Source organism: Gallinula chloropus (assembly GCF_964237585.1).
Source record: "Gallinula chloropus genome assembly, chromosome: 10".
Lineage (NCBI taxonomy): Eukaryota > Metazoa > Chordata > Aves > Gruiformes > Rallidae > Gallinula > Gallinula chloropus.
Window position 1 is genome coordinate 3,283,576 of NC_140095.1, and position 26,429 is coordinate 3,310,004.

The 26,429-nt window shown below is 38.8% G+C and overlaps 1 protein-coding gene across 1 annotated transcript; it reads left to right on the forward strand.

Moving 5' to 3' along the window:
• Positions 1-3,723: 3,723 nt before the first annotated feature.
• Positions 3,724-25,874, forward strand: GABRA6 (gamma-aminobutyric acid type A receptor subunit alpha6; the record flags this gene model as incomplete). The annotated part of the gene is made up of 10 exons (XM_084268812.1): positions 3,724-3,761; positions 3,986-4,104; positions 4,406-4,473; positions 5,757-5,977; positions 6,083-6,165; positions 6,747-6,890; positions 7,243-7,395; positions 10,987-11,246; positions 21,367-21,627; positions 25,824-25,874. 10 exons carry the CDS (start codon positions 3,724-3,726, stop codon positions 25,872-25,874), a joined length of 1,398 nt encoding a protein of 465 aa, XP_084124938.1.
• Positions 25,875-26,429: the final 555 nt, after the last annotated feature.

The following is a 26,429-nucleotide window of genomic DNA, read 5'->3' on the forward strand; positions in this document are numbered from 1 at the left end:
ACACTGTGAGTATTTATCTACATAATTACAGAATAAATACAAAAGCACACAACTTTTTGGTTCAAAGAATTTCCAAACTGCTAAGGAAGGGAATTTATCCATTGCACTCTTGAAAATTTCACATTAAAAAAAAAAGAATAAAGAAAACATCTACTGAAAGTTTAAGACTTTTAAAAAAATCAATCCAAAGCCTATTTCAGCTCATGAAACCATCTAACTCTGTGACAGACAGTAAAGTCCCTTCTGCTACCTTTACCATGCAAAGGATGTTTTCAGAATCTTAGAAGGCACGCTGGAATACTTTTAACTGCTTTGAGATTTTTTTGCCTGCCTCTCACTCTTCTCTACAAATTCCTTACAGAGAATGTTATTGTGTCCTTTTCCTGCAGGGAAATCCCAGCCTGAAATTATATGACTCATCCAAACACTACAGTCCGCTTGCCCAAGTGATCTGCCTTGCCATCAGAGATCTGGGCTGCCCTGCAAGAATTGCTAGTCTAGACACTGAAGTGAGATAGTAAGAGACACCCAAGGGAGTCAGAGAGCATTCAAGCTGATGCACATGTATGTTTTCTTCTAGCTTCTTCAATACACATCTTACACTGATCTGGATTTGTTCTAAACTCTCATAGATTCAATGCACTTGGACTCAGATTCAGCTCCCAACTTGCACTCCTTTGGTTAATTAATTAATGAATTAATTTCACCCGTAGTATAACAACAGAGCAAGCCCAGTGCTGGGTAGCAGTATGAAAGCTTGTACAGGGACTGAAAAGGGAATACCTGTGTAGCACAGAGTGCCACACTAATTTACTTTTTGTTATTCCTGCAAATGTTCCTTTTCAGCAGGGCAAGCTGGCACTGAGAGGTGGGCACCACACTCCCTACAGTACCAACACCGAGCTGGGATAGCCAAACATGCTGCTGCTAGAGCTTGCACACAACTGTCCTGTTTGAGAACTGGTGTCATGATCTGCATTTTGAAGGCAAATGCTGAATTGTTTATCTGTCCAAATCATCCCATCATCCCATTATTAATTAAGTGAAAATTATAAGCAGAGCACAATGAACTCCTAGAAGATCTAAATCCATAGTGTTTCTGTTCTCTATTTTCTTTCTTTGCTTTCTCCACAAAACACCTAAAGTTATGAAGTAGGCTTTCATGGATGAGTATATATCTATACCCAAAATTCTTAAACCCTGCACTTACATAAATGCTTTATCTGGAAGACCATCACAGAGGCCCTAGAACAGCTGCTGCACTGTAGCTTCAACCTGGGCCAAAAAGTAAATGCATTAGTCTCCCCCTATTTCTAGGGGAAAACACCCAAATACTCCATTTCTCTGACTCACATCCTCTTCCACTCTTAGTCAATGAGACAGACTGTTTCTCTTTTTACAGTAGGAGTCTAATATGGAACAGGGTGCTATTGAACAAAAGGCAAATGACAAAATTAACAGAAAATGCGTACTCATCTAATTCACAACAAAGTAAAGGAAATAAGGAATGGATGGTGGTCCAATACAGCAGTGGGCTTTTAATGCCCAGGAAGTGCTTATTAGTAGAAGCTATTAAAATAAACCTTTTAAAAGAAGGTAAATTGGATAGGTGCATTAACCAGGGAGACACTGATAGGACAAGGCACATGTTTAATTTTAATGTTTGCCCAACTTGCACATTTTGTGAATGAAATTAGAATGTTCTTGCTAGTATTTTGTCAAGACTTCTTTTTCCTTCCATTCAAAAATGAATAGGACATCATTCAAAGAGGAGAGGTAAGGTTAAGTCACAAAACATAGATCTCTTAGTGAATAAAGTGAATAAAGTGATCCAATAGACCCTGAAAAACAAAACTTTAAAATATGTTTACATAGTAAATAGTTTACACGTTTAATACTAATGCAAGCAGATTGGCCAAAATGGGTGTTTGTATTACAATACAAAAACCACAAAAGCCTCAAACACGTCAGTAAGATCAAACATATTTGAAAAAACAGAAGTTTCAAACTGGTAGGTTTTAAAGCAGGACTGCTTAGAAGAACATAGCCCCCAGAAGCTTCTCATTTGCCCTTTCAACTTGTCCCTTTTCTGCCAAGTAGTTCATACTATCCTTTGAATTTTCATAAACACAGTGCTATTGTCTGTGAATAAATTCATGCAGATAAATGGTTCCAAATATCAACAAAAATACTGAGTTATTCTAGCTCACGATGAATCCAGAGATCACATCTTGGGTGTATTCACAGACCACCAAAGCCTCTCAGGAATTTGAGTTCAGAACTGTTCAAAGGCAGAGCCAGAGCTCTGGCTGTGTGCAACCAGCCCACCTACATGGATTACATGACACTACTGCCTGCAACAACAGGGAAAGAGACTCAACAGCAGCAGATATCCTGCATTTTTAATTGCATTCCTGTATTCTCTTGGTTTTGTAGCATCACAGTCACCCTTAAACACAAAACTTGAGCACAGAACCCCAGCGTTGGGCTTCACCTAGTTTTACTACATGTATTTCTATATATCTGGTTCTCCTAGCTTCACGCAAATACCAACTTTCCATAGTTTGATAATTAAATATATTTGCTTAGAAGCTGGTAATGCAAATGTAGGTCATGCAACAAAACTTTATGAAAACAATTAATTTGTTTTGGTCCAGTTATTGTTCCTCTATTTTGCAATGAGGAAAGAGAATTGATCCAATCGCGTTTCTTGCAGTGTAGCTAAATAACACATCATTTACCTGCTTTATAAGAAGTAATAAGGTCACAGAGAAAGCTGGAGACCCTTGAACTTATTTTCCTTTAGGGCTGGCTACACTAACACACTTACTGAAGGAGGGGACAGTAAAGATCCAGTCAGTACTTATCAGGACAACATTAGTAGTGATATAGAATCCCAGTGGTTTAAGAGTAAGGAGCTCCAATTCTAACAGAAGTCCTAGTAATGCCCCGGTTTAAAGTCCAAGTGAAATCTGTGTACACAACCCTCCAAAACAGCTTAGCACTGAAAAAAATAAAAATAAAAAATCCCCAAACCTGAATCAGAACCAACTTGTACTGTTTGATGTTCAGATATTAATACTGTGTGATATTCAGGTCCTTTGTACAGTTTGGAACAACTGATCATGAAGGAATCTGTTGATAAAGGTAAAATAAATATATAAATCCCGTAAATAGGAAACTGCACGTTGGTGGGGGGTTTGTTTTTTCTCCCCCAAAGTTCTAATGATGCAGCAGCCGCATAATAATCTCCCTGTGAACCATAAACATAATAAAAGCTGAGGCCATTTCTAACATAATCTCTATCAGCAAGATGCCAGCGCTTTTCCAGATTTCCTAACGGGTCCCTGCTAATTCCATGCCAAAACTAGCAGTGGATTTCTTCCTTTTAATCTCCCCTAATGCCTTATTCGATTATTGTCACTGCTCGCCGACCGCGCACCGTCCCTTCAAACCCTAATTCCTCCCCTGGAACAGTCAGATGAGGCTGACCCGCGGTGGCGAATCCGAAGGGGACACCCGGCCACAGACACCCCCCACCTCCCCACCCCGGGCAGAGGGCGGCCGAGGACCACGGGGGAGGTGGTGAGCCAGCCGGACTTCCCGATATCCTCACCCGGCAGAGCCCCTGGCCGAGAGGGGAAGGACGGCAGCATGAGCACCAACACTTGTTCCAGTTGACGGGTCTGAGGGCACCTGAGCGTCCTCGCACAGACCTGAGGCATGGCTCTGCTCATCGCCTGGCTCTGCGTCGCTGCGAGGTGAGCGAGCACTCCCCAACTCTGTCCCCAGCCCCACCAACCCCCAAGGGCTCCGTCGAGCCCCGCCGCAGCCCGGGGTGGGGGTGCCGGGCCCTCTTTCCCCGTCTCTTTTCCTCGGGGGTGGGTTTCTCGACGGGCGCCAGCGTGGCGGGGGGAATGAGGCGAGGGGCCAGGCGCGCCAGCCCGGCGCGGGGGCTGACGGCGGGACTCGCTTCTCCTCGCAGTTTGGAGAAGGCGCTGGGGGGCCAGGGCGACGATGGGGACCTGTACTCGGAAAACATCACTCGGATCCTCGACAAGCTGTTGGACGGCTACGACAACCGGCTCCGACCGGGATTCGGAGGTAGAGGGAAACTCCCGTCCCCGCGGGGAGCCCGAGAGCGCAGGGTGCGCGCGGGAGAGCGGGCAGCTCCGGCTGCCCTTGCAGCGGGTCGGCCGACCGGGTGCGGGGAAGGGGGTCCCGTCGCGGACCCGACAGGAGGAGGGAGGCGGTGATTCCCCCAGAGGCGGCCGGCTAAGGAAGAAAACTTTCCCGTGCCCCGCCAGCCCCCAGCCCGCCTGCTCTGGCGGGGCGGCCCCGAGGGGAGCCGCGCCCGGCCAGCCCTGACCCCGCTCCGCGCCCAGTTCATCTCCGTGTTCCGCAGGCTCCGTGACAGAAGTCAAAACGGACATCTACGTGACCAGCTTTGGGCCGGTATCGGACGTGGAGATGGTAAGGGCCCTGCCTGCCGCCCCTGCTCTCCTTTCCCGGGATTCATTACGGTGGCATCTGAGTTGACCGTCATTAAAGCGGATTACGAGGCTTAATCTTCCTGACAATCTGTAGGGCCCGGCAGAGCGGTGTGGCTGGAGCTGCATATAGCTATTTCCCGGGCAGAGCCAGCCAGGGCAGTTGGTGGCCCAGGCCTGAGGCTGGGCACAAAGAGCGAGGCTGGTCTCAGGTGAAGGAACTGACCGGGGGTCAAAGATGCCTTTTTAACCTTGTTAAGAAGATTGTAAGCATCTGTGACCCGACACATAGCTTTGCAGAAAGGCTGAAGCGTAGGCAATGACCTAACCAGCTGCTGCTGAGGAATGGTGCCGTTTCCTAGGCAGCTGCCTCTTGTCGTGCTGGGTGTCCCTCAGTTCAGGTAGCAGTGGCCTTGGGTGGAGCTGGCAGCTACAGCAGCAGCCCCAGGGAGGTGTTCAGCCACTGAGGTGGGGATGGCTTTGCTGTTCTCATTGTGGAAATTGACCGATTGCTATTTTTGCCCTTCTACACTTCCTCCAATACCTGCTCACCTGAGTTTGCAGTCTGATTTTAAGCCAAAAACTGTAGGTCCCAAGACAGAAACAAAAGTTTTTTCACCTTTCTTCATCAGTTAAAGAGAAGGCCTAACCTTACCACTTACACATTTGCCTCCAGACAAGCTGTAGTTCCACTTCTGAGGCAACTTCTTTACAGAACTCTCTTCTGAAGGCTTGTGAGAGTATTACTAAGAATATTTAAGAAAGCTAACTTGGATTAACATAAACTTGAGACCATAATTGTACTGTGATGTGTCTCGCTCACATTGGCCCCTTCTTTGTGAATATCCAAAGTAAGCTGCAGAAGAGGCACTGAGCATGTGTTTTTTGTTACTGGCAGTTAAATATTGATGATCTGGTTTTACACTTTGCAAGGATACTGAATTAGACATTTGTATCTCCTTAGACTTCAGTCACTTTGAATTAAATTATTGTCTCTGAGAGGACAGTGAGGTTTTCTTTTCCATTACTCATATCAAATTAACTGTTTGTAACTAATTTTTAAGTAATAAGAAAACAGGATATTTTTTTCAGAGACCACTTTTTTTTTTTTTTAGTAACTACTTAATGATAATAGGATTAAGTGTTTAAGCAATGAATGAAATGGCATTGACATGTGCACTGGTTCTTTCATGGAGTACTGTCTACACTGCAACTTGGGACTGTTGGCCCCCACACATAAGTCACCTACCTATTTATTTTCCATAGGAATACACAATGGATGTCTTCTTTCGACAGACATGGACAGATGAGAGGTTGAAGTTTAGTGGGCCAACTGAAATTTTGAGATTGAACAATCTAATGGTCAGTAAAATTTGGACACCAGACACATTTTTTAGAAATGGGAAAAAATCAATTGCTCATAATATGACAACTCCTAACAAACTTTTCAGAATTATGCAGAATGGAACTATTCTTTACACAATGAGGTGAGAGCCTATTTTTCTGCTTCTGGCTGACCTTTACTTGTGATACTTTCAGCAGGGTTCCTGCATACCATTTTTTTCATTGTCATCTACTATGATGTATTCTAGATTAACCATTAATGCTGATTGTCCTATGCGGTTGGTGAACTTCCCTATGGATGGACATGCTTGTCCATTGAAGTTTGGAAGCTGTAAGTTTTTCTGTATCTTTCAGTTTTTATAGCAATGCATTTGGTCTGCATGAGTGTGAGAAGATTGGAAATGAGATCCTAGGTCACTAATGACTACCTAATGACATAGTTGAAATTTTTATTAATCTTTTTATACTGTAATCTTACTTTGTCCTCTGAGACTCAGACCATTCATGACTTCATGGATTTATTCACTAGAGGGTGACTGTTGAAGGATATTTTATTATTTATTATTCTTACTCATCTAGTAGTCAAAATGGGTCTCCCAACAAGTCATAAAATCTGTGGCACATTTATTATATTGTAGCTTTGCAAAATCAAAATATTTATTCAATCTGTGGTAATCAAGTACATGTTTTATAGCAAATTAAGAAACAAAAGCTAGTGTCCATCAGGTCCCATCTCCAGCATTCCCTCATTGATTTTTTTTTACATTTTGTCATTAATGAGGTTAGGAACTTGCTGGAGCAGGATGCATGTTTCTTTGGGTATCTGAGCCACAAAAGGGATCATGCTGCTTATTTTTTTAATTTCTTACAAATGACATAATTAATCATAGTAATTTTCCCCTCATTACCTAGATGCTTATCCAAAAAGTGAAATAATTTATACATGGAAAAAAGGACCCCTACATTCAGTAGAAGTTCCACAAGAGTCTTCCAGTCTCCTCCAGTATGACCTCATAGGACAAACTGTATCTAGTGAAACAATTAAATCTAACACAGGTAAGATCTAGCCACATGGGAACTCCTGACATTATAAAACATACCTTAAATCCTAAAATCCTGGGCAAGAAGCTAATCGTTGTCTTAAAATATACTTTTTCAATATGGTCATTTTCTATGCAATTCTTAAAAATTCCCATCCCCCCCCCAACAAAACCAGAACATAGAATGAAGAATATTCTCTGTTTCCATCAGGTCACTTGGCCTTTTTTTTTCTGTTTAATCAGCTTATTTCTATTACGCACTAGAAGGGCTGTAAGTGCTTTCCTCAGTACACAGTATGTTGGGTTTAAGCCAATAATGTTTACTCCTATGTTGCCAAAATAATGCTGACATACTTGTCTCTTAACAGGTGAATATGTAATCATGACAGTTTATTTCCACTTGCAAAGGAAGATGGGCTACTTCATGATACAGATATATACTCCATGCATTATGACAGTCATTCTTTCTCAGGTGTCTTTCTGGATTAACAAGGAATCAGTTCCAGCCAGAACAGTTTTTGGTATGCTGCATTAAGGTCTTTGAACAGCTCAGCATCACATATACCATCCATTCATTACTTTCATTGCTTGTTTGTTTTAGGGGAATATTCACTTCAGCTGCTCTATTTCCATCTTCAAAGGAAAATAGGCTACTATCTCATTCAGACATACATTCCATGCATCATGACTGTAGTCCTGTCTCAAGTTGTGTTTTGGATCAACAAAGAATCTGTTCCAGCAAGAACCGTGGCTGGTATTCATGTTTTGTTCTTCTATCATTAATTTCATTCACTATATTAAGTTCATTGCATCAGATAGCTACTGTAATCCATTGGGAATTGGAAAAAAAACAGCTAGGAGATTTCTGTGAACAAAATAAATACTGAAATTAAACCAAATAATAATCGGTCTGCCCATGAGGGTCAAAATTCTTGACTCAAAATGTTTGGTTAGCTAGACATGGTTTTTTCTTCCCCTTAAAATTTCTTCACATGCAGGAAAGGACAATTTCAGAGTAAATGTCAACCTTTCCATTTTTAAAGAGGAATTTTTATGTTGATTAATTCTCTTGTGAAACCAATCTGAGTTACAGGTTTAAATAAAAAATTGTATGGGATGGAATCAATCTCTTCAGACAAAGTACCTCATCTAGTACTTGTTCTGAAGTGTCCTCTTTCCCTTGTTTACAGAGGTATCTAAACAGCTAGCAAGAACTTCAGATGGATGAAGTTAGGTGAGATGAATCCTGTCTGTTGCACAGGTTGGAGTTGTAGTGAGAAAGGTGTGTCCACGGTGCATGGCAAACCCCAATTTAGGTTGCAGTGGTTTGAATTAATGCTCTCAAAGCTGTGAGGTTTGTCTCCTTAATTTTTAGCGTGTGCTCTGCTATTAAATTTGACCCCATCTCCCACCACTTCAATATTGATAGGCTCTGAAACTGAACTAATTCTTCAGGACTAAACTTTCACTAACTGAATTGCTGTTTCTAGGAAAATTATTCATAAAAAATACTAAGCAAAAATAATAAAACTTGTAAAAAACTTTGCGAATCCACTACCCATACAAACCCCTTTTGTAACCCTGTGTATTTTCTCTTAAACAGTACTTCTAGACAGAAGAAATTCCCTTTGTGAGATTTGTCTTCAGTAACAAAAAAGGCAGATATTTTTGTCCCCTAAACATAAATGTTGCAAGTCTCATAATTCAAGTCCACAACTGTAGTTAGCAGGCTCCAGAATTTGTATAATTTGATTTTGGTCAGTTTGTATCTCCTACCTGTATGGAATGGTATTCATAAAAGCATTGAAAACTTTTAGGAATGCTAAGTGAACACAACTTTCTCATGTGCCTCTGAAGGAAGACCAACACTTTCATTCTTGAAATCCCCACTAGGTTTTGGGATGCTGCTTAGCATCATTAAGCACTTGCAAGTATTTTCTAGCAATTGGGATTTCATTAAGTGCTTAGAAATATTAGGCAATAGACATTGTTCCCAGTACTGTGGAAAATTAGTCATGTTGGCATTTTAAAGTAATATTTCAATCCTTATTCCATTCTTACTTCTTCTAGGCACAGTCTGAATTTATAGTCCATACTATTTCAATATCCCATGGATTCTAAATACTTTCATCTAATGAAAAGGGCAAATTCCTTATGACAAAAAAGACTTTCAGACATATATAGGTAGATATATATCTTTGTGTGGAGATTTATGAAGCATAGCATTACTAGAAATTAGGATAGGAAACATGGTTATTGGAGGCCTAATTTTAAGCAGGCTTTGAATCCACATAGCAATGGCTATTACTCAATATTTTTATGTGTCTTTTAATCTTTTTTTTATTCCTGGCAAAAAGTTAATCTTTTGCAGAAAGATAGTTGTCAGTTTCTACCTTCCTAGCAGGTCATCCTGGGAATTTTAAATTAAAATCTAGTCATTAAAATTTTTGTAATAAAGTCTGAGATAGGCACAGGTGTTTGGGGTTTTTTGTTGTTTCATTTTAATAGAAATGATAACGTTTCAGTATTTGCAGTATGTAACAGATTCTTCAAAGCTTACCAAGAAGTGTTCAGTGTGGAAAGACAAGGGTAAACAATCGTATGTTACAGAGTTTACCAACTGTATTTTGACATTCAGTTCGATAAAGTAGTTTTCCATAGTGCAGAGCATTTCATCAATATTCACTCCACATTGAGAGAAGTCTTATCTATATCTGTAATAGAATAGGAGTCCTATTCCTAAGTTTAAATTCCTCCTGCAGTAAGTTTTTATTCAGGCACAGAATAGATCATTTTTATTACTAACTAGCACATGGACAGATTCTAATCTAATCACACATCATATTGAAAAGTTCATTTGGGACCTTTGAAATTGAAATACATCTCAGCATGCTTGTATTCATATTATGAAATGAGTGGCAGATTTGGGAGAATTAGAGATCCGACATATTTTTATAACATCTTCTATTCATATTTCATTAAAACATGCTAAATAATGACATTGGGACATAGTTAACCTTAGCTACAAGCTGCATCATCAGAGAGAGTTGCCAAAAACCTCTGAAAATCAAGTCACTGTCTTGATGCTGCAGTATGCAATGACACTGCATCCTTTCCACTGAGCATCATTCATAGCATATTGATTCATCATCACAACATGACATTAGAACATCTTTTCCTTTTCCACCTACCCTTTTCCAACTGCAGAAAAGAGCAGAAGAGGGTATTCTCCACCTTATTGTCTTTAAATACCTGCAGTTTTTACATTTTAGAAGGGATAATTATAAGTAAATGTGAGTCACAGAGACTTACATGTTAATGAATGAGCTTGCTCTTGCACTTTTTGCTTTTAGAAGGCAGCAGTGGAAGTGAGTATATTTTGTACATTATTAATACTGTACCTCCAAAACACAAAAGAATAAATTCATGTGTTTGTGTGAAGAACACTATGGGGCCCATGAGACACATGACCAGATTTGTTGTCTGAAAATAGATAAGCAGCTCTAGAGAAGTAGCTTTTCTGTCCTGCCATTTGTTGGTTGCCTTCAAATCGCTGTTAGTGAATCTTAAAGAAATTATCCAGTGATTAAAGACAACTTCTCAGAGGACCAAACTCTTATTACTAGAAATATTTGGATGATTGCCTACCATTGATTTTAATGCAGAATTTGACTGATTCAGTGAAGGTACTGCAGGCCGTGATCTGTCTTGTACAGCAGCTGGACAATGTTGGGAAATGTCAGTGTGTTAATCTAGATGTCTGTCAGATGCTCCACTTATGCCTCAAATAAAGTGTCTTTCATAGTTTGAGCATGAATTTTGTTATACCCCTGTTTATCACAACTATAAGTAGCTGCACGGTGTAGTATTTTCTATAACTTGCATTCTGCTCAAGGTATTAGGGAAAGTTGTTCAGAATGTTTGGATGCTAAAGCCAGTACACATGAGTTACTTCAGAATACAAAATGCTTGTCGGCCCTGTTGGTTAGGTGGTATGTAGGATGACAGCTAATACCAAAGAGGAGTTGAGGTTTTTTTAATATATATGAATTTAAAAGTAGCAGGGTTGAAACAGAATTCTAATGCCCCCATTTCTTTCTCTTACTTTCAAGGAATCACTACAGTTCTAACAATGACCACCTTAAGCATCAGTGCACGGCATTCTTTGCCCAAGGTGTCCTACGCCACCGCCATGGATTGGTTCATAGCTGTGTGCTTTGCCTTTGTCTTCTCAGCACTTATTGAGTTTGCAGCTGTCAACTACTTTACCAATCTTCAGACTCAGAGAGCCATGAGGAAGGCAGCCAGGGCAGCAGCACTGGCAGCAGCACTATCAGCAGCGACTGTACCGGCAGAGGACGAGATTGTCTCGGTAATTGCTTGCTTTTCTGATAATAAGCATCATATAGGAAGAGGCAGCTGAAGTAGTGAATGCAAAACAATATTAAAGTGATTTTAACCTGAAACAGATTATGGTGCCAGATCATGTCTGTTTATCACAGACACTGTTCTTATTTCAGAGAATGAGAATACTTCATTTATTAATACTGTTTATTCAAATTTGAGATCTTATTTACTAGAGAGATGTTTATTTGGTAAGATATTTAAGGAAGGCCATTAGACTGTTCCCCATACTTCTCTTGAGCAACACTGTAATGCAGTGTGGTCAAGCAGCTGTGGTTTTCTGAGTAAGTCTGCAGAATTTGTAGGACGCTGTACAATGGAATGAACATGTGCATTGGCCAGATGATTATGGGATCACTGTAGTACACTGGTACATACCATAAGTGGGTCATCTGGAAGAAGAGGAATTAGCCTTTACATAAACTTGGCATCTGTTACTTTCATAAAAATCTGTGTTGCTGGGAGCTTGGGGAAAAAACATAAATGTAAAGATTAAGGGTAGATTTTAGAAGACGCGAAAGACAGGGAGGCTTTCTAGGATCATAACAGGCACGGCAGAATTGCATGTAGGTATTACTCCTTAGACCTCGGGCTAAGTGGTGAAGGCTGTTGCAGAGCATATGTTAATGTATTTATCACTACAGCCCTCCTGTTTTGAAAACGAGTTTTATTGCCACCAAATTTCCTATTTTGAGAGGAATAACAGAATTTGAGTGACCTGCAAAACCTTTGAGTCTATAGTTAAATGAGGAAGTAAATCTGGGAGCTATTAAATATCAGGGCATCCCCTTACCCACCATATAGTTATTTTTCTACATTTTCTTATAAAGAGCAGTTAAAGTTATAACCTTTAGGTACATTCAAACCATTAAATTCATAATAGCTAAGTTCAATATAATTCCAAAAACAAAGCTCCACAGAATCTCGCTGCTGGTCCTCATTGGAGCAAATCAAAAAATGTTTTTACTCAACTGAGAAGGAAACATTGTGCTTGTAATCCATGTTGTATTTTGCTTACAATTTTATTATTGAAAAAAATTAAGTTGGTATAAAATAAATGCATTTTTTTCACTAAATATATAAAGGATAAAATAAGCAAATCTTTATACATTTTATCTAAGAGCCACAGCTTTTTGTTTGTTTTGTAAACCAGAGTTTTACAAAGAAGATAGAAAAATCTTAAAAAATTTAAAAGTAGATTGGAATCAAATGGTCACAGAACCTTGCACTGGTTTTACAGTGACAGTAGAAAACCTGATTTGGTTTTGGCAATATTTCCAATGTTAATACCTGCATTTATTTTAACTAGTCAACTTCTGTAATTACATTTAAACTTTGCAAAAGGCAAATTTGTCAATATTTAGGACATACTTTTCCCCTCCCCAGTATGATATTTGTGTACTCTGGACTGAATGAATAGAACATTGCAACAGTAAAATAGTGTAGAAAAAGAAAAATACTGTTTAGCACTGAAAGAACTTTAAAAACTAAAGCTTCATTTTTATTCTTTTGTTGGCTTTTTTTGAGGGCAGGCTATCAGAAAAACACCATTTGGCTTTGTGTAGCATGAGGAATATGTTGATGCTACATAATGAACAACAGCTCTGAGCTTTCCTACACACTTCCCTATCTAAGATTGAATTAATCAGAGAGAGGTTTCCAAGAAGGAAGGGGAAAAAGAAAATGCTATTTTTTTTCTCTGAAGCCTTTGCTGAGTGACAGGAACACAGTTTGGCGTACTCTGCAAGTGCTGCTGATGCTGAGTTCATGGCAGATGCTACAAAGCCACTACCACTCCGCCCACCACCCCCACGCTCTAGAAGAGAACTGCCTCAAAAAAATAGCCCTCTGTGCATGCCCAGACATACCAGAACACACTCCTGATGACTGTGGCTCCTCTAGTGCTTGTGGGTGATATTTACACACTCTCAGTGTCATTGCAGACCAAACGAAGCATAAAGTACAAAATTGCTGTTGAACAAAATAATAAGAGACAATGAAATTAAAAGAATTCGAATTTCTTACCAAAGGCTTCAGCCACAAACGAGTCAAACTGTAGACAGACCTTCCTAATTTTGTAAATATTTGCTGTTAGACCTTCCAAGTTAAAAACAAGCAAAAATTAAGCACCCAGGAAAAAAAATAAACATCTAGAAAGCACACTGGCACCATTTTCTCAAGAAAACTATTTACAACTAGTTAACACATTTAGAAGACTAGTAAAGCTTGTGTCATTAAGGTCACAGGGTAAACTGAGTCTCTAAACCAGCCCACAGTGTCCACAAAAGTCTGTAGCCCTGATCTTGCTCAAAGCTCATACTAAGACAGTAATTTTCAAGCCCTGTAAGCCTACCACTTTTTCTCATAGGACCAGTTACCTGTGAGAACCCACCTCTGAAGTAAAAGAAAAAGCAAAGCAATCAAATCATAAAGGTACTTACCACTGAAGGAAAGATAATGGAGTCAAAATGGCTTCTAGAAAAAATAACTATTGAATTTAAAAGGCATACTGGGGGAAAGGAATAATTAGAGGATAACAGATATTAAGCAGCTTTTTTTCCCTTTGTTCATGTAGTGTAGGCAAGAGGGAAAGAATTTTTCTGTGTTGTCACATAGATGGATGTACTGCAGTCAGTGATATAATTTCAGCTGAAACAGACCTGAACTAGCTAATTTGAATGCTAACAGTGTAGTTAGCACAGGCTGATGGTGTGAGTATATGACCATTTCCTCAGTATTATCATCCTCTACTGAGCTTTGTACTTCTGAGCTTTGTACTACATTCCTGGTCTCAAGGCAGGTATGTTTAAAGAAGACACACAATGCAGGATACAGTTTCTTACTGTAGATTTAGGAGCTGTTTCTGAGATCCTAATTTACCCTTTGTTGCCCCAGTTTGTCTCTAAATTATTTTATCACTTTTCCTACTAGATTTTTCTCCTTTTTTTTTTTGGTTGCCACAACGCCCAATTCTTATGATGTGTCCTGTGCATAATTTATCTTGCCTCTTCTGCTCTTCTTTTTGCCTTTTTCCCCCCATTTACTCTGCTTTTCTTCTTAAATTTTTTTCTAATTCATTAGAAGAAATTAAATCTATTAGAATCCATGTCTTATGCATTAAAATGATTTTTAACCATCTACTTAATTTGATTCTTTAAAAAGATAATTAAAATCTTTCCTTGGTCTCATACACTGGGCTTTGGTACCTTGTCTTTCTAAGCTGTGACTTTCAAGAATTTCTATTTGCTTTTTTAGATAGGATAGTAAAGTTTTAAATTCACTTGTAATGCTGGTAATTTCATTTGTGATTTTTAAGCGCACAAAAGTTGTCAGAAGTTTAGCTATATTAAGGGGCAGGTATAGGATGAAGAGTAGTGAACAGTGTGGCAAAAATGCTGATTGCCTTCTGCATTTACAGAAGCCAGGTAGTATTTTTACATTGAGAAAACTTTTGAAGACAGTTGAGGTTTACTTAGTTTTGGGGAGTCCACTTGCAAAAGTAGAAGTGAGGAAGTGAGGTGTACTTATCTGAAAAATGGCATGGCTATACAGCTGCCCATGGAACTTTGCTACCAGTAGTAACATTAAGAGTAACAACATAGGCTATATGATTTTAATAATCTTAACCACTCTTAAATTGCCTGAGGAGTGGCTGAAGGATGTTGTGGTGAGTAAAACCTGCAGCCAGTTACTTTCTGTATGACAGGAGATGAAGGGAAGCTTGGGGAGATAGTTTGGGAATAAATGAAAATTCTAAGAAGTTATAAAACAGTCAGAAGCTTTTTTTCTCCTTGAGTGAGGGCCTAACCTCATCAAGATAAACATATTAAGAAAATAAATTCAGGCTTCTTTAATTCCAAATTTGCTGTTTCCTGGGGGGAAAAAAAAAGAAAGAAATATCAAGAATCTTTAAAAAAATCCTTCCTCCCCTTCAGTCTACTTAATTTGAAAATTTGCTTTGTTCACACAAATGAAACTTTTTCTCCTAAGCAAAAAAAGCTGTACACTTGGGAAAGAAAGATGGCAAAAGACCAAACTCTGCTCTACAACACTAGTGAAAGTAGGAGAAACTGCTCAAGTTTTTGAGCTGCACTGGTTCCAGTGACAGAAACAATGGTCTGACTATGTGCTCAGTTACCCGATGACAGCCCAGCATGCCTGTTCTGGGTCCAGGAAAGCCACTCTATTTACCTCAGTTAACTGAGAACAGAACTTGGCTTGCTCTCTTTGTCAGCTGCAGGCAATCCCTGCATGAAATACAAAACTATGGGTGTTCCACTCCAAAATACGATGGCAACAAGCTGAGTAGTCATCTGGACCCTGAAAGAAACCTGGTTTTATTCATACACTGACCAAGCTTGTTCTAGCATGTCAAAACCAAACATTATATATATATATACACATAAAACATATGGTATTTAGCTTTGTAATCCTTTCAAATATCTGTTTTCTATATCAATCATATTGTTTCATCCTTAGGGCTTCCTTTATCCAGGAATATCCCAATACTGGAAGCTGCAGGGGAAGGGGAATTGATGATTGTGTCTGGAGTGCAAGATTTGAAATAATGCCCTGTCAGATGGTCAGGGAGTATACACCATGGATTAAAAGACACCCTTTCCACGTGAGAGGCAACACATGAAAGGGAAAAGATTGTTACAGGGTGGTAGAGTACAGGTATATTCTAAAAGATCTGTTTTAACAGAAAAAAAACACAGAGCAGTGAAATACTGCTGAAAAAGCTTCCTTCTCTCTACAAATAGCAATGTCCTCCCTCTGTCTCAAATTAACATGGCTTGGGCAGAAAAGGATTCTCATTCTCTTTAACAACCCTGCCCAACTGCAGAGCAGCCATATGTCACTTCAGTATAGAGGATTTTGTTTTCTATAATTACGTCAGAATATATTGAGTATGTTTAATGAGTATCCTAGTGTAGCTGCAAAGAGAGCACTTCTGTTTGGATTATCAATGACCCTTTATGAGATCATCCTAGAAACAGCTATATGCATTAAAGTCTTGACTGAGAACAGGGCACTTTCAGTTGAATCAGGGAGACCTTCCTGCTCCTCCACAATTGCACATTATCAAGTAGACTATTAAAAACAAACAACTTTCAATTATATTGACTTTTTGTCATCCCAACAAGGCAAGTAGATGCTGATTATTTGGTGCTGCCCTAGCTAAATATTTGTCTGACTGACAAAGCCAATGCAGGGCAGTTAGCAAGGTTTAGAAGTAGCTGATGTATACCAAAAAAAAAAATTCAAGATGAATTGCATTTGGACATTTGTTCAACATTGAAGTCTAATCCCAGCACCTTTTTTACAGGGGCAATGAGAACAAAATAAAGTAAGTTAAATTATAGAAAAAAAACTCCAACTCAACCTCTTTGTGTAATTCTGTCTGACACGCAAAAGAAGTAGTTTCTATATCCTGCAGAAATTTAGCAAAGTAAATGTAGAGACAAGGAGTTTTCTGGAGCAACACTGGTAAGTTTAAGAGTAGAATGTGACTTTGAACAGTTAAATCTGTTTAACAAACATGTATTTTGACAGAGGCTCCGTGCTAGTTCTGATGCTACATATAAATGCTAGGGAGGGACTCTACCACAGTACCTTCACTTTGAAAAAAGAATGACTAAGGTTCCAGTCTCTGCTCTTCTTAGTGCTTACCTGTTTAACGTGACAGCAGTTTTAATGCAATGACCATGTATTTTTCAAAGTTATGCTTTCTGCCTCTAATGGCTCTCCAGATTTTCCATGCAAAATATAACAGTTTTGAAGTAATAAGGCAACAGCCTCTCCCTGTAACCACCTTCACCTGCTGAATAGGCTGTATTTTGAGAGGTGAATTGCGATCCCTCAAGGTTAAGAAGGAATTTGAACATGGCTTTTCCATGCTGCAAGAGAATAATTTAGCCTATGCCATTTGACTTTTACTAGGGTAAAGCATGAAGAAAACTACTGTGGTTTAACCCCAGCCAAAAACTATGTGGCCATGCAGCCACTCGCTCCCCCCGTGGCGGAATGGGAAAGAGAATCAGAAGAGTAAAAGTGAGAAAACTCATAGGTTGACAACAGACAGTTTGATAAGGAAAGCTGCATACACAAGCAAAGCAAACCAAGGAATTCCTTCCCCACTTCCCATCAGCAGGCAGGTGTTCAGCCATCCCCAAGAAAGCAGGACTCCATCACAGATAGTGGTGACTTGGGAAGATAAACAGCATCACCCCAAATGTCCCCCCCTTCCTTCTCCCAGCATTACATGCTGAGCGTGATGCCATAGAGTATGGGATGTTCCTTTGGTCAGTTGAGGCTAGCTGAGCCAGTTGTGTCCCCTCCCAACCCCTTATGTACCTCCAGCCTACTTGCCAGTAGGGTGGGTGAGAAGCAGAAAAGGCCTTTGCTCTGTGTATGCCCTGCTCAGCAGGAATGAAAACATCCCTCTTAGCAACACTGTTTTCAACACAGATCTGAAACATGCTCCATACTGACTATGTAGAAAATTATCCCAGCCAAAACCAACTTTGCATGTTATTCTTCATAACATTTCTAGGATAGGAAACTTAGAATTCATAAAGAGATGCCTAAAGGTAGGACTATTAATGACTTTTAAACTACATTCAGCTTTTAATTATGCAGAACACTATAGGTGTTCACAGTTACATATTTTTTGAATCAGATCCCACAGATGAGATACGCAAAGAAATGTCTAAATTGCAGCTTATAATCAATCTCTGGCATGAGATGGATACTTAAACTGCACAGGACTCTAAAGACCAAGATACCTTAGTGCCTGCCCAAAAGGAGATCTTACATAATGTGAACTTTCTTGCTGCAAGGTGCTGTGCATATGGATTGTTTAGTAGCTAAGCAGAGTTTTCACAGATCAGACTGTGAATGTAGGAGCTAAACCAGGCTTAACTCCCCCTATGGAAGCTAAGTTACTGATATGTAATTTGCATGTATAATATGAATAGTTGAAATGACCCAAATTGTATCTACTAATGAGATTGACAGGGAAAAAATATTTTATATATTTATTATTATGCCCTGTACAGACATTGAGTTTGGTCCTAGTTTTTATGGGTTTGTTTCTGAGGGTTTTTTTGTGTGTTTTGTGATATCAGCAAAGTTCAATACCCTTAATCCAATAAATGATACAGAAAAAGGATACCACATTTTTTGTCTAAAAGTTTGAGATTTTATTCACACAAAACTTTTCTTTTACTGCACTGCCTGCAGGAAAGAGAGACATAAGTGAGGACATGCAGGTATTAATTTGTTAAAAGTTAGCCAGGATCTGAGTGCATACATAAGATACTTATGTTACTGCTAGGTCATAAACTAAACTGACAGTTAGAATATGTATTTTGCAGTATAAAAGAACAGAGAACAGTAGAAAATTTTACAAATATGAATTACAGAAATCTCTTGAGGAAAAGAAACAGAAGAACAAAGTGCATTCATAAATCACAGTTAGCATCCATATAAAAAACCCAGAAAAAGCAGACAAAGAATTGTTTACTCCAAGGTTTCATATATATATATATATATTTTAAATCTGGAAGCCAAGCAATTTCCTGAGAGCCTCCTGAGATATTCTGAGAATAAGCAAATTGTAGTGATATTGATGAGAGTTGTGAGGAGCAGCACCTTTAGACAAGATGAGACTGCTTTGTGAGCTGTTTGGGTGATGAGATAACTGAGCTCCAAAAGCTGAATAGAAGCCAGACTACGCGTTAGCACCCCACACGCATGCCGGTCCTCGTCTGGTGCAGTTTTATGATATCTCATATTAAGCAGTGACTTTACAATCTGTTCTATGTCACTGGGTAGTCATACATAGTGACAAGTTTAATTGGACTAACATTCCAAATGACTGCAAGAGTACTCCCTTGAATCAGGATTCAGTAACCTAACAAAATTGGTTATTTCCTTATGACACTGGGTGCCATGCTTCCAGCCTCTTGCTGCCCTTGCTACTTGTAAAACTGTCTATTGACTATTTGAGTGATTGGCTGTGTGAACTATACGAAATAGGCTACTTATTCCTGTTTTGCTGAAGTTTCATGATGTAATTGTGGGCAATCTTTATCAAAAGGGAAGTTAAACCTAAATACAGTGGATAAATTACTGTAGCTGCTAGTCAGAACACAACTGTAATAAGAAACTATCTAGTTGCCTCTCACTGCCTCCTCCCCCTAGTTTAGCAGTAAATTCCAATGAAAAGTATAAATTGTAGTTTTGGGGCAGTAAGTGTAGTCAACAGTGAGCTATCACGCTGAGAAACATCTTCATTAAGCATCTGAGATAAGTTTGGTCTTAGAATTCCATATTCTGGGTAGTGGTATATGAGAAAATAGTCTTGACCCTGGCTGGGCACATGAGGGTGTCAGACAGTGGAATAGGCTATTTTAGGTAATGAGAAGTTATTAATATCAATCCACTGGCAGAAATGGACCTAAACTGGACCTGAAGTGGGAGCATAATCAAGTTAGTGTGGTTCACAAGTTCTGAGGACACACACTGACTTCAGGTCTCCCTGTCTCCGTCTCAGGATTAAAATCTTTCTGTTATAGAAATCCTCCTTCTATAGCCATGAGATTCAATAAATACTGTAAACAAAATAACAACCAGAATTAAACTTTTCCAAGTGCCTATTTAGATGATCACAATTATTTCATTACCTTTACATTCTAAATATATTCAGTACTGAACATCATCCGCAGACCATATGCTACATCTGTTCTGCCTACTATCTCCATCACCTCAGTACAATAACTTCCAGTTCATGCTTGAATGATCCAGAACAGAATTTGACCCACCTTATTCCAGAATATTGCAGATAAAAAGGGCACTTCTGTGTTTAAGAACCACTCATTCTCCACAAAAGGTCAAGCTATCTGGCAATAAAGTGAAAACCAAGGTACCTTAAGACTTACACAGTTCAGTTTAAAGCAGGGACCGCGAGCAAAACAGAACAGCAACTTGAGTGAAAGCAGTAGCCCAGCCTCTGTCAGCTGGTCTGCTTATAGAACAGGATTATTAATACAATTAGTGCACATGAACATGGATAACCCTCTTTCTGTTTCTGAGACACATCTGTAGATCATCCTCCATTTAAATGTCTGTTGCTTGCTGTGTTACTGGAAAATACAAAACCAAACATCTCCATTCCAGATAGGCACAGGTCCAGAATATAAATGCCATTTAATATCCATTCAAAACACCATACTGATGGCAAAGTAGAAGAACGAGGGATGTGGCAAGTTGGAAGTGTTTCTAAATCTAAATGTTTCTCAGGTCTGGATAAATTTTTCAGAGGTTTCATACAGCTTTCTGAAGAGTGATTGGACCTGGCTATGAATACTGCACAACATATAGGAATAATTTGGTTTCATTTTACAATAAATAGAATAGTCTAGCTACAGTTAGGATGAATACTTGTCTTAAGTTGTATGCAGGAAAATGCCATAGGAATCATGAGATATCTGAAAATGAAACTTCATCCTGAAAAAGCTACAGGACATCTAAGCATTTATGTCTTCAAGACCTGAAAGTTAGTCCATTTTGTTCTGTGCAGCAGTTTTCCAGTTAACCAGCAGCCTGTCTGGGGCCTAACAGCAGTGTGACAGCTGGACTCCATTCAGCGAGTATTTACCACAGCTCATCAGTGGGCGCACAGAGTTAAGGGGGCGCTTGAGCCAGGTGCTATGTGCCATTTCATTTAGACTTGATACATATATACATGAGCTTCAGTCATACCAATATAATGTAATTTAGATATACCATTGCTTTCTTTTCAGCTCCATTTTGTTTTCTTTCTCTCTTATAGCTTCCATTTATTACCATGTCAAAATATGGGAAACATATTCTTTTATGTTTTTATAGCAAAGCTTTAGGCCACAGGTACTTCTGTATATTTGCATAGTTTCTGTGATTTCCTTAGGTTGCTCTGTAGCAGGGAAGTCACAATAAAGTAAAACAGTTGAATAGAAAGGCATAAAGCAGCCTAATGATCACAAAAACCTAAGTTTCTGTATCCAAAACCTCACCTTTTCCCCCCCCTCCTTTTTCTTTTGCAGCATTCTGACTCCAATTGTAACCTGAAGAAGCGAGTGAACTCTGTAACATCTCAGGCAGATCAGTCTCCCGAAGCCAGCATAATATCAAATAGTGCATCCCAGTGTCACCCAGCGTCTGTTCCTCCACCAGCACCAGCACCACCACCATCTGTTGGAGGCACAAGTAAAATAGATCAGTATTCTAGGATTCTCTTTCCAGTGGCATTTGCAGGATTCAACCTGGTATACTGGGTTGTTTATCTTTCAAAAGACACTATGGAAGTGAGTAGTGGAATTTCTCAATACTTGCTTTTAATAGGTAATACATTTGCTTGACCAGTATTATTTTAATTGTTTGTTTATTCTTGCAACTCCCCTTAGTCCTTTCTGAGGAAATTTACTGATAATAGCTTTCTCTAAAAACATCAGCTGTGACTCCTAGTAGCAGTGGCACTCTAGTAGTGGTACGATGCAGAAAGGCTACTTGAAGATGCAAGAGGCAAACACCCCTATGAAACACTGCACTGAACAGAACACATAGTGTAAGACAATGTATGACACCATTCTCAGCAGACAAACTAATCTTCCATTTCTTAATCTTCCCATCATGGTAAGGAATGGTAGCTTTATCTGATGAAGCAATGCTGTGAAGGAGATAAGAACTATAGTATTTCCTAAGGTTTGCTCAGTGAGGTAATAACAGTCTCCCAAAAAAAGTTATTAATGCTAAACATTTATCCACAGTGAGAAGAATTGACAACTGCAGTATACAATTTGTGAATCAAGAGTCCCTGTTCGTATACATTTTAAGAGTGATTTTTTCCTGTTCTTCATATAGCTGTTTATGTAGTTAAAAACTGCTAAATTCTTTGCCTAAGTTTATTTGAAGCAGACAGAGAGTGATCATGTCTTTAGATTCCCATGAAGTCCAGAGACGTATGTGCCCTGCAAATGGAGCATGTTTAGAATAATCAGTCAGTGATTAGCTTACAATTTTTCAAGCAATCATTAAACTTTAAGTCTTTAATGCTCTAATTCTCTAATTTTTCCTTTTTTGCCTAAATGCAGCTAATGGTGTCCCGTTTCCTTGGTAAAAAATACATTAATTTGCCTCGTTGCCATAGAGTTGTTGAATCTCACTGTACATCACAGTCAATATGATTGGTACACTTAGCTTTATTTAGGACAGCTAGAGAGATAATGATGGTATTTAGATAATACTGAATGCACAAAGTCCCTACATCAATAAAAACAGAGGCTGGCAATCTTGTATGAGTGGTGAGCAGATTGTACCTTTATTCCCTAAATTAGAGGCAGAGCAGGCCAAGGGAAATCTCATGGACAGCCAAGAGATGTGTTGCAGTTCAAAGTAACAAGACAGTGCTGATCAGCTGATTGGTGGCATCTTGCCTCTGCTTCAAGCAGAGGCTACTAGCCTCTCATTTTGCTGATTTTTGCTGCTGGTATGATCTGGAAAACGCTTTCTCTCAAAGATGGAGCATGCTGCCAAGCAGCTTGTGTGAAATCAGAAGGGCAGGAAGATAGGAGGCACTATCTCTTACAAATGTTTCTGCAGATGTCTCTCTCAAGAGGTCACAGCTGCTAACTCCTGGCCACTCCAAATCTGCCCAATGCTAAATTTAGCATTTGTGCCAGAGTTACTGATCCTGCTATTAAAATATTGACTATGTGTGCAAATTACTTTTCTCAATCAGAGAAGGGAAGTATCAGAAAAGCTCATGTATAATCATTACTGCTTCTGTTTAGAGGCCAGTTCCTCAGCTTGCATAGTTTGCCATAACTCCAGTGATTTCATTCACCCATTCACATTTCAGATTAGAGACATTTGGAACATGGCTGACATTTCCCTCAGTAGTGATGAAATATTTACACCAAACCTTGTATATTAATAGTTATCTTACAACTAGGATTTAATACATCTAAAGCCTAGGACACAGTGCTGGCTGTAAATATTTTTCAAATGCCACTTTTGCAAGTTCACAAACCTGCTCACAAACTCAGAAATTATGTTCTGTAGTAGCTTTATAGAGTGACAAAAATCCAGCAGCAAGATTTAGAAAATAGAACAGTATTGGGAGCTGGGGTGTTTTGAACTATGTAGAATATATAAAAAAACCCTGTAAAATATTGATAAAGCTCTTCTTCATAAATTACATTTTCCTGTTTGTCTACTCAATCATAACTAATAACGATTGTGATACACATTGCTGGGCTTCTAATTTAATATGTTATATATCACTTTACCAGTTGTTACTTCCAAGGAAAACCAGGATTGGTTTAACTTTAAAATTGTATTAAAATTATGTAAACCTCTTCATTGAAGCAGAAAAGATAGAAACTGTAGGTGAGCAAAGCATGACATGCTTCAAGGCCAGGGCAACGCAATCGCAGGCTCACATATAAAAAAAATGGACAGTATGAGTCAGTTAAATTTAATTCATTTAGAAAATGCATTTGCACACTATTTCAGACATATTAGCTTTTCTTTTTGAGCTTTTTTTGGCTTTTCTTTAAAAAACAAAAAGGAAAAAAATGTAAGCAGTCAATTGAAGTAACCAAACTTCCTATGCCGGTGTTCTCACAGAGCACCTTTCTGGGATCCTGATTAGTGTAGTTTGGAGTACAGAACATCACTCACCCGAGTCTGTTATTGTGGAGATTCCTAAAACAAATTGCTACCTACTGTCTTTGTATGGTGCATATGGAATAAATCAAACATTTCATGAATGTGCTTGTAAAAGCAGGCTGATAGCACTGGAATCCAAGGTCATTTTCAACTCGTGTCATTATCCTCTGGTCAGGCTCTTCCTTTGACACTGAAGGAATGCAAGAATTTTTTTAACCTTAGGTTCTGGACCCAGAGCATCAGCTAGAATGAGCAGCCTTGTGAATGTAATGACACAGGGCTGCATGAAACATGGAGCTCTTCTCAACTGTTTGGAAGAATTTTTGTGCACTACTAAGCATTTTTCTTATGGCTTAAGTAACAGGCCATATGTTAAAGAAATGAAGTTTTCATTCTTGTGTATTGTCTCTGATAATATTTACACAAACTTGGGGCTTGAGTACTTTGCAAACAGCTCCTTGGAGCATCTTCCCCCTCCATTTAATAATTTTCTTTTTGGAAAACATTCGGTTAATTGCCCTTAACCTGTACACGTAGACTAGGAGTATGTGACACAGAGTTTAGGATTTGAAAGTTAAGAAGAATGTGCTTCTATTAAATGTATGCCAGGAAGCACTGGAATATTATTTTTCAGAGCAGCCAGGATTGGGCAGATGGCAAGAGTATCTTAGACTGAACTCTGTATTTGTACTTGCATATATATTGAACCAGAAAGTTTAGTAGCAAACTTTATTTGTAGAATTAATCTTTTGCTACAAAAGTGCTGCATTCCCTGAATGAAAAAAAATAATTAAACACATTTCCAAGTTGAAGTGGTTCACCACAATGCTTTTTATATGGGGATGGCATGTTTCCATGGTGTGTTCTCTAGAGCACAGTAGTGGTATCTGCCAGACACAAAGAGCTTTCTACAGTAACAAACAATACACATCTGTCTAGATTAGCCAGAGAAGTTCTTGAAAGGAGAACAGACCTAGCTGACAAATGAGAAAAAGTCACACAGTGGTTTTTTGGCTTTGCTTTTGGTTTTAAATCTTGCTATGTCCTTGAGCTGAATACTAATTTATGACAGTGACCTTGGTAGGTGAATTGCATGCTCAGTTTATTTTAAAATTTTCTTGATTTAGAATACAAAGAGTGCTCTTTTAATGAGCAGAATACAAATACATAGTCTGCCCTTGCCATATCATTCACAATGCATATGCTGTTCTCACCTTATACATCTTCTAAAGTAACCTTAATTTTTATATGTAATGTTATACTACAGTTTTTTATGTAGTGAAACACAGAATGATCAAGTGAATCAAACTAAAGGATGATGTGATCTTAAAGTTTTGATGATAAACTGCAGAAAAAGGAGCAGAGGCCAGTTTTCATTTTGGAGCAGAGGAAGGCACAAAGTCACTGAATGTGCTAAATGTGTTGAGTCCTGGACATTGTTTGGGTGCAGAGAATGTGGTACGGTGGCAGAAAGAGAGTCATGTAAGAGGTTGAAGAGATGTTAGTGATCCATTGGTCAAGTGAGAAGAGACAAGAACTGGGAAAGTATTTAGCTTCATTATGTTGATATTCATAAACTTTGCAGTGTGTATTGTTACACAGTGTTTCAGTTAAACACTGGAAAAATAAAGTTCAGGAGAAAACAGTCATTGCCATATGTCCTTATTGTTGAGCTTTGATGATCCCGGTAATGAACATCGAATTTTAAGAGGATTCTCCCTTGTAATGCAGTTCTATTTTAAGACTGCTGAGACAGAAATCAGTTGGGTTTGTGGGTTAACTTTGTTGGTAACAACCCATAGCTTAAACTCTGTCTAAACTTTTCTTCCAGTTTTTTGAACCTACTGCGATGCATCTTCGAAATGACCACCAGTCCAACTGAAGAGCAGCTCAGTATTGCGAAGAAAGCACTGAATGTTTTGTAAGCTTGAAGGGACTTCAAAGGATTCATCTATCCACAGGTGCTCTCAATTTTCAAACAGGGATTATTTATATTGGACATCACCTGGAAATAAACTCTGGACAAATCAAAAAGATAGAAACTTGTCCTAGGGAGTCTGCTTTGGCAGGGGGTTGGATTCTGTGATCTCTGGAGGACCCTTCCAACTCCAAAAACTCTGTGTGTGTGAATCTGTGTGATACTGCATGGGGTTCTAATACTACTTTCTTAATATTTCTTACCTTGATTCTACTATAAAAATTATTCTTAAACTATTGTGTTTGATTGTCAAAAAAGGCATGTGCTTTTGTTCTGATTCTGTTATGAACAACTAAATGTTTACATGATATAAAACATCAATTACACGATTTTATTATTTTTAAATATAAGGATTGCTAAAATAAGCCTGATTGTGAGCTGATATTACTTGGCATGGTTTCTCTAAAAGGTTAGGAGTAGCATTTGAGATTGACCCAAAATAATGTGAAGAAATCCCAT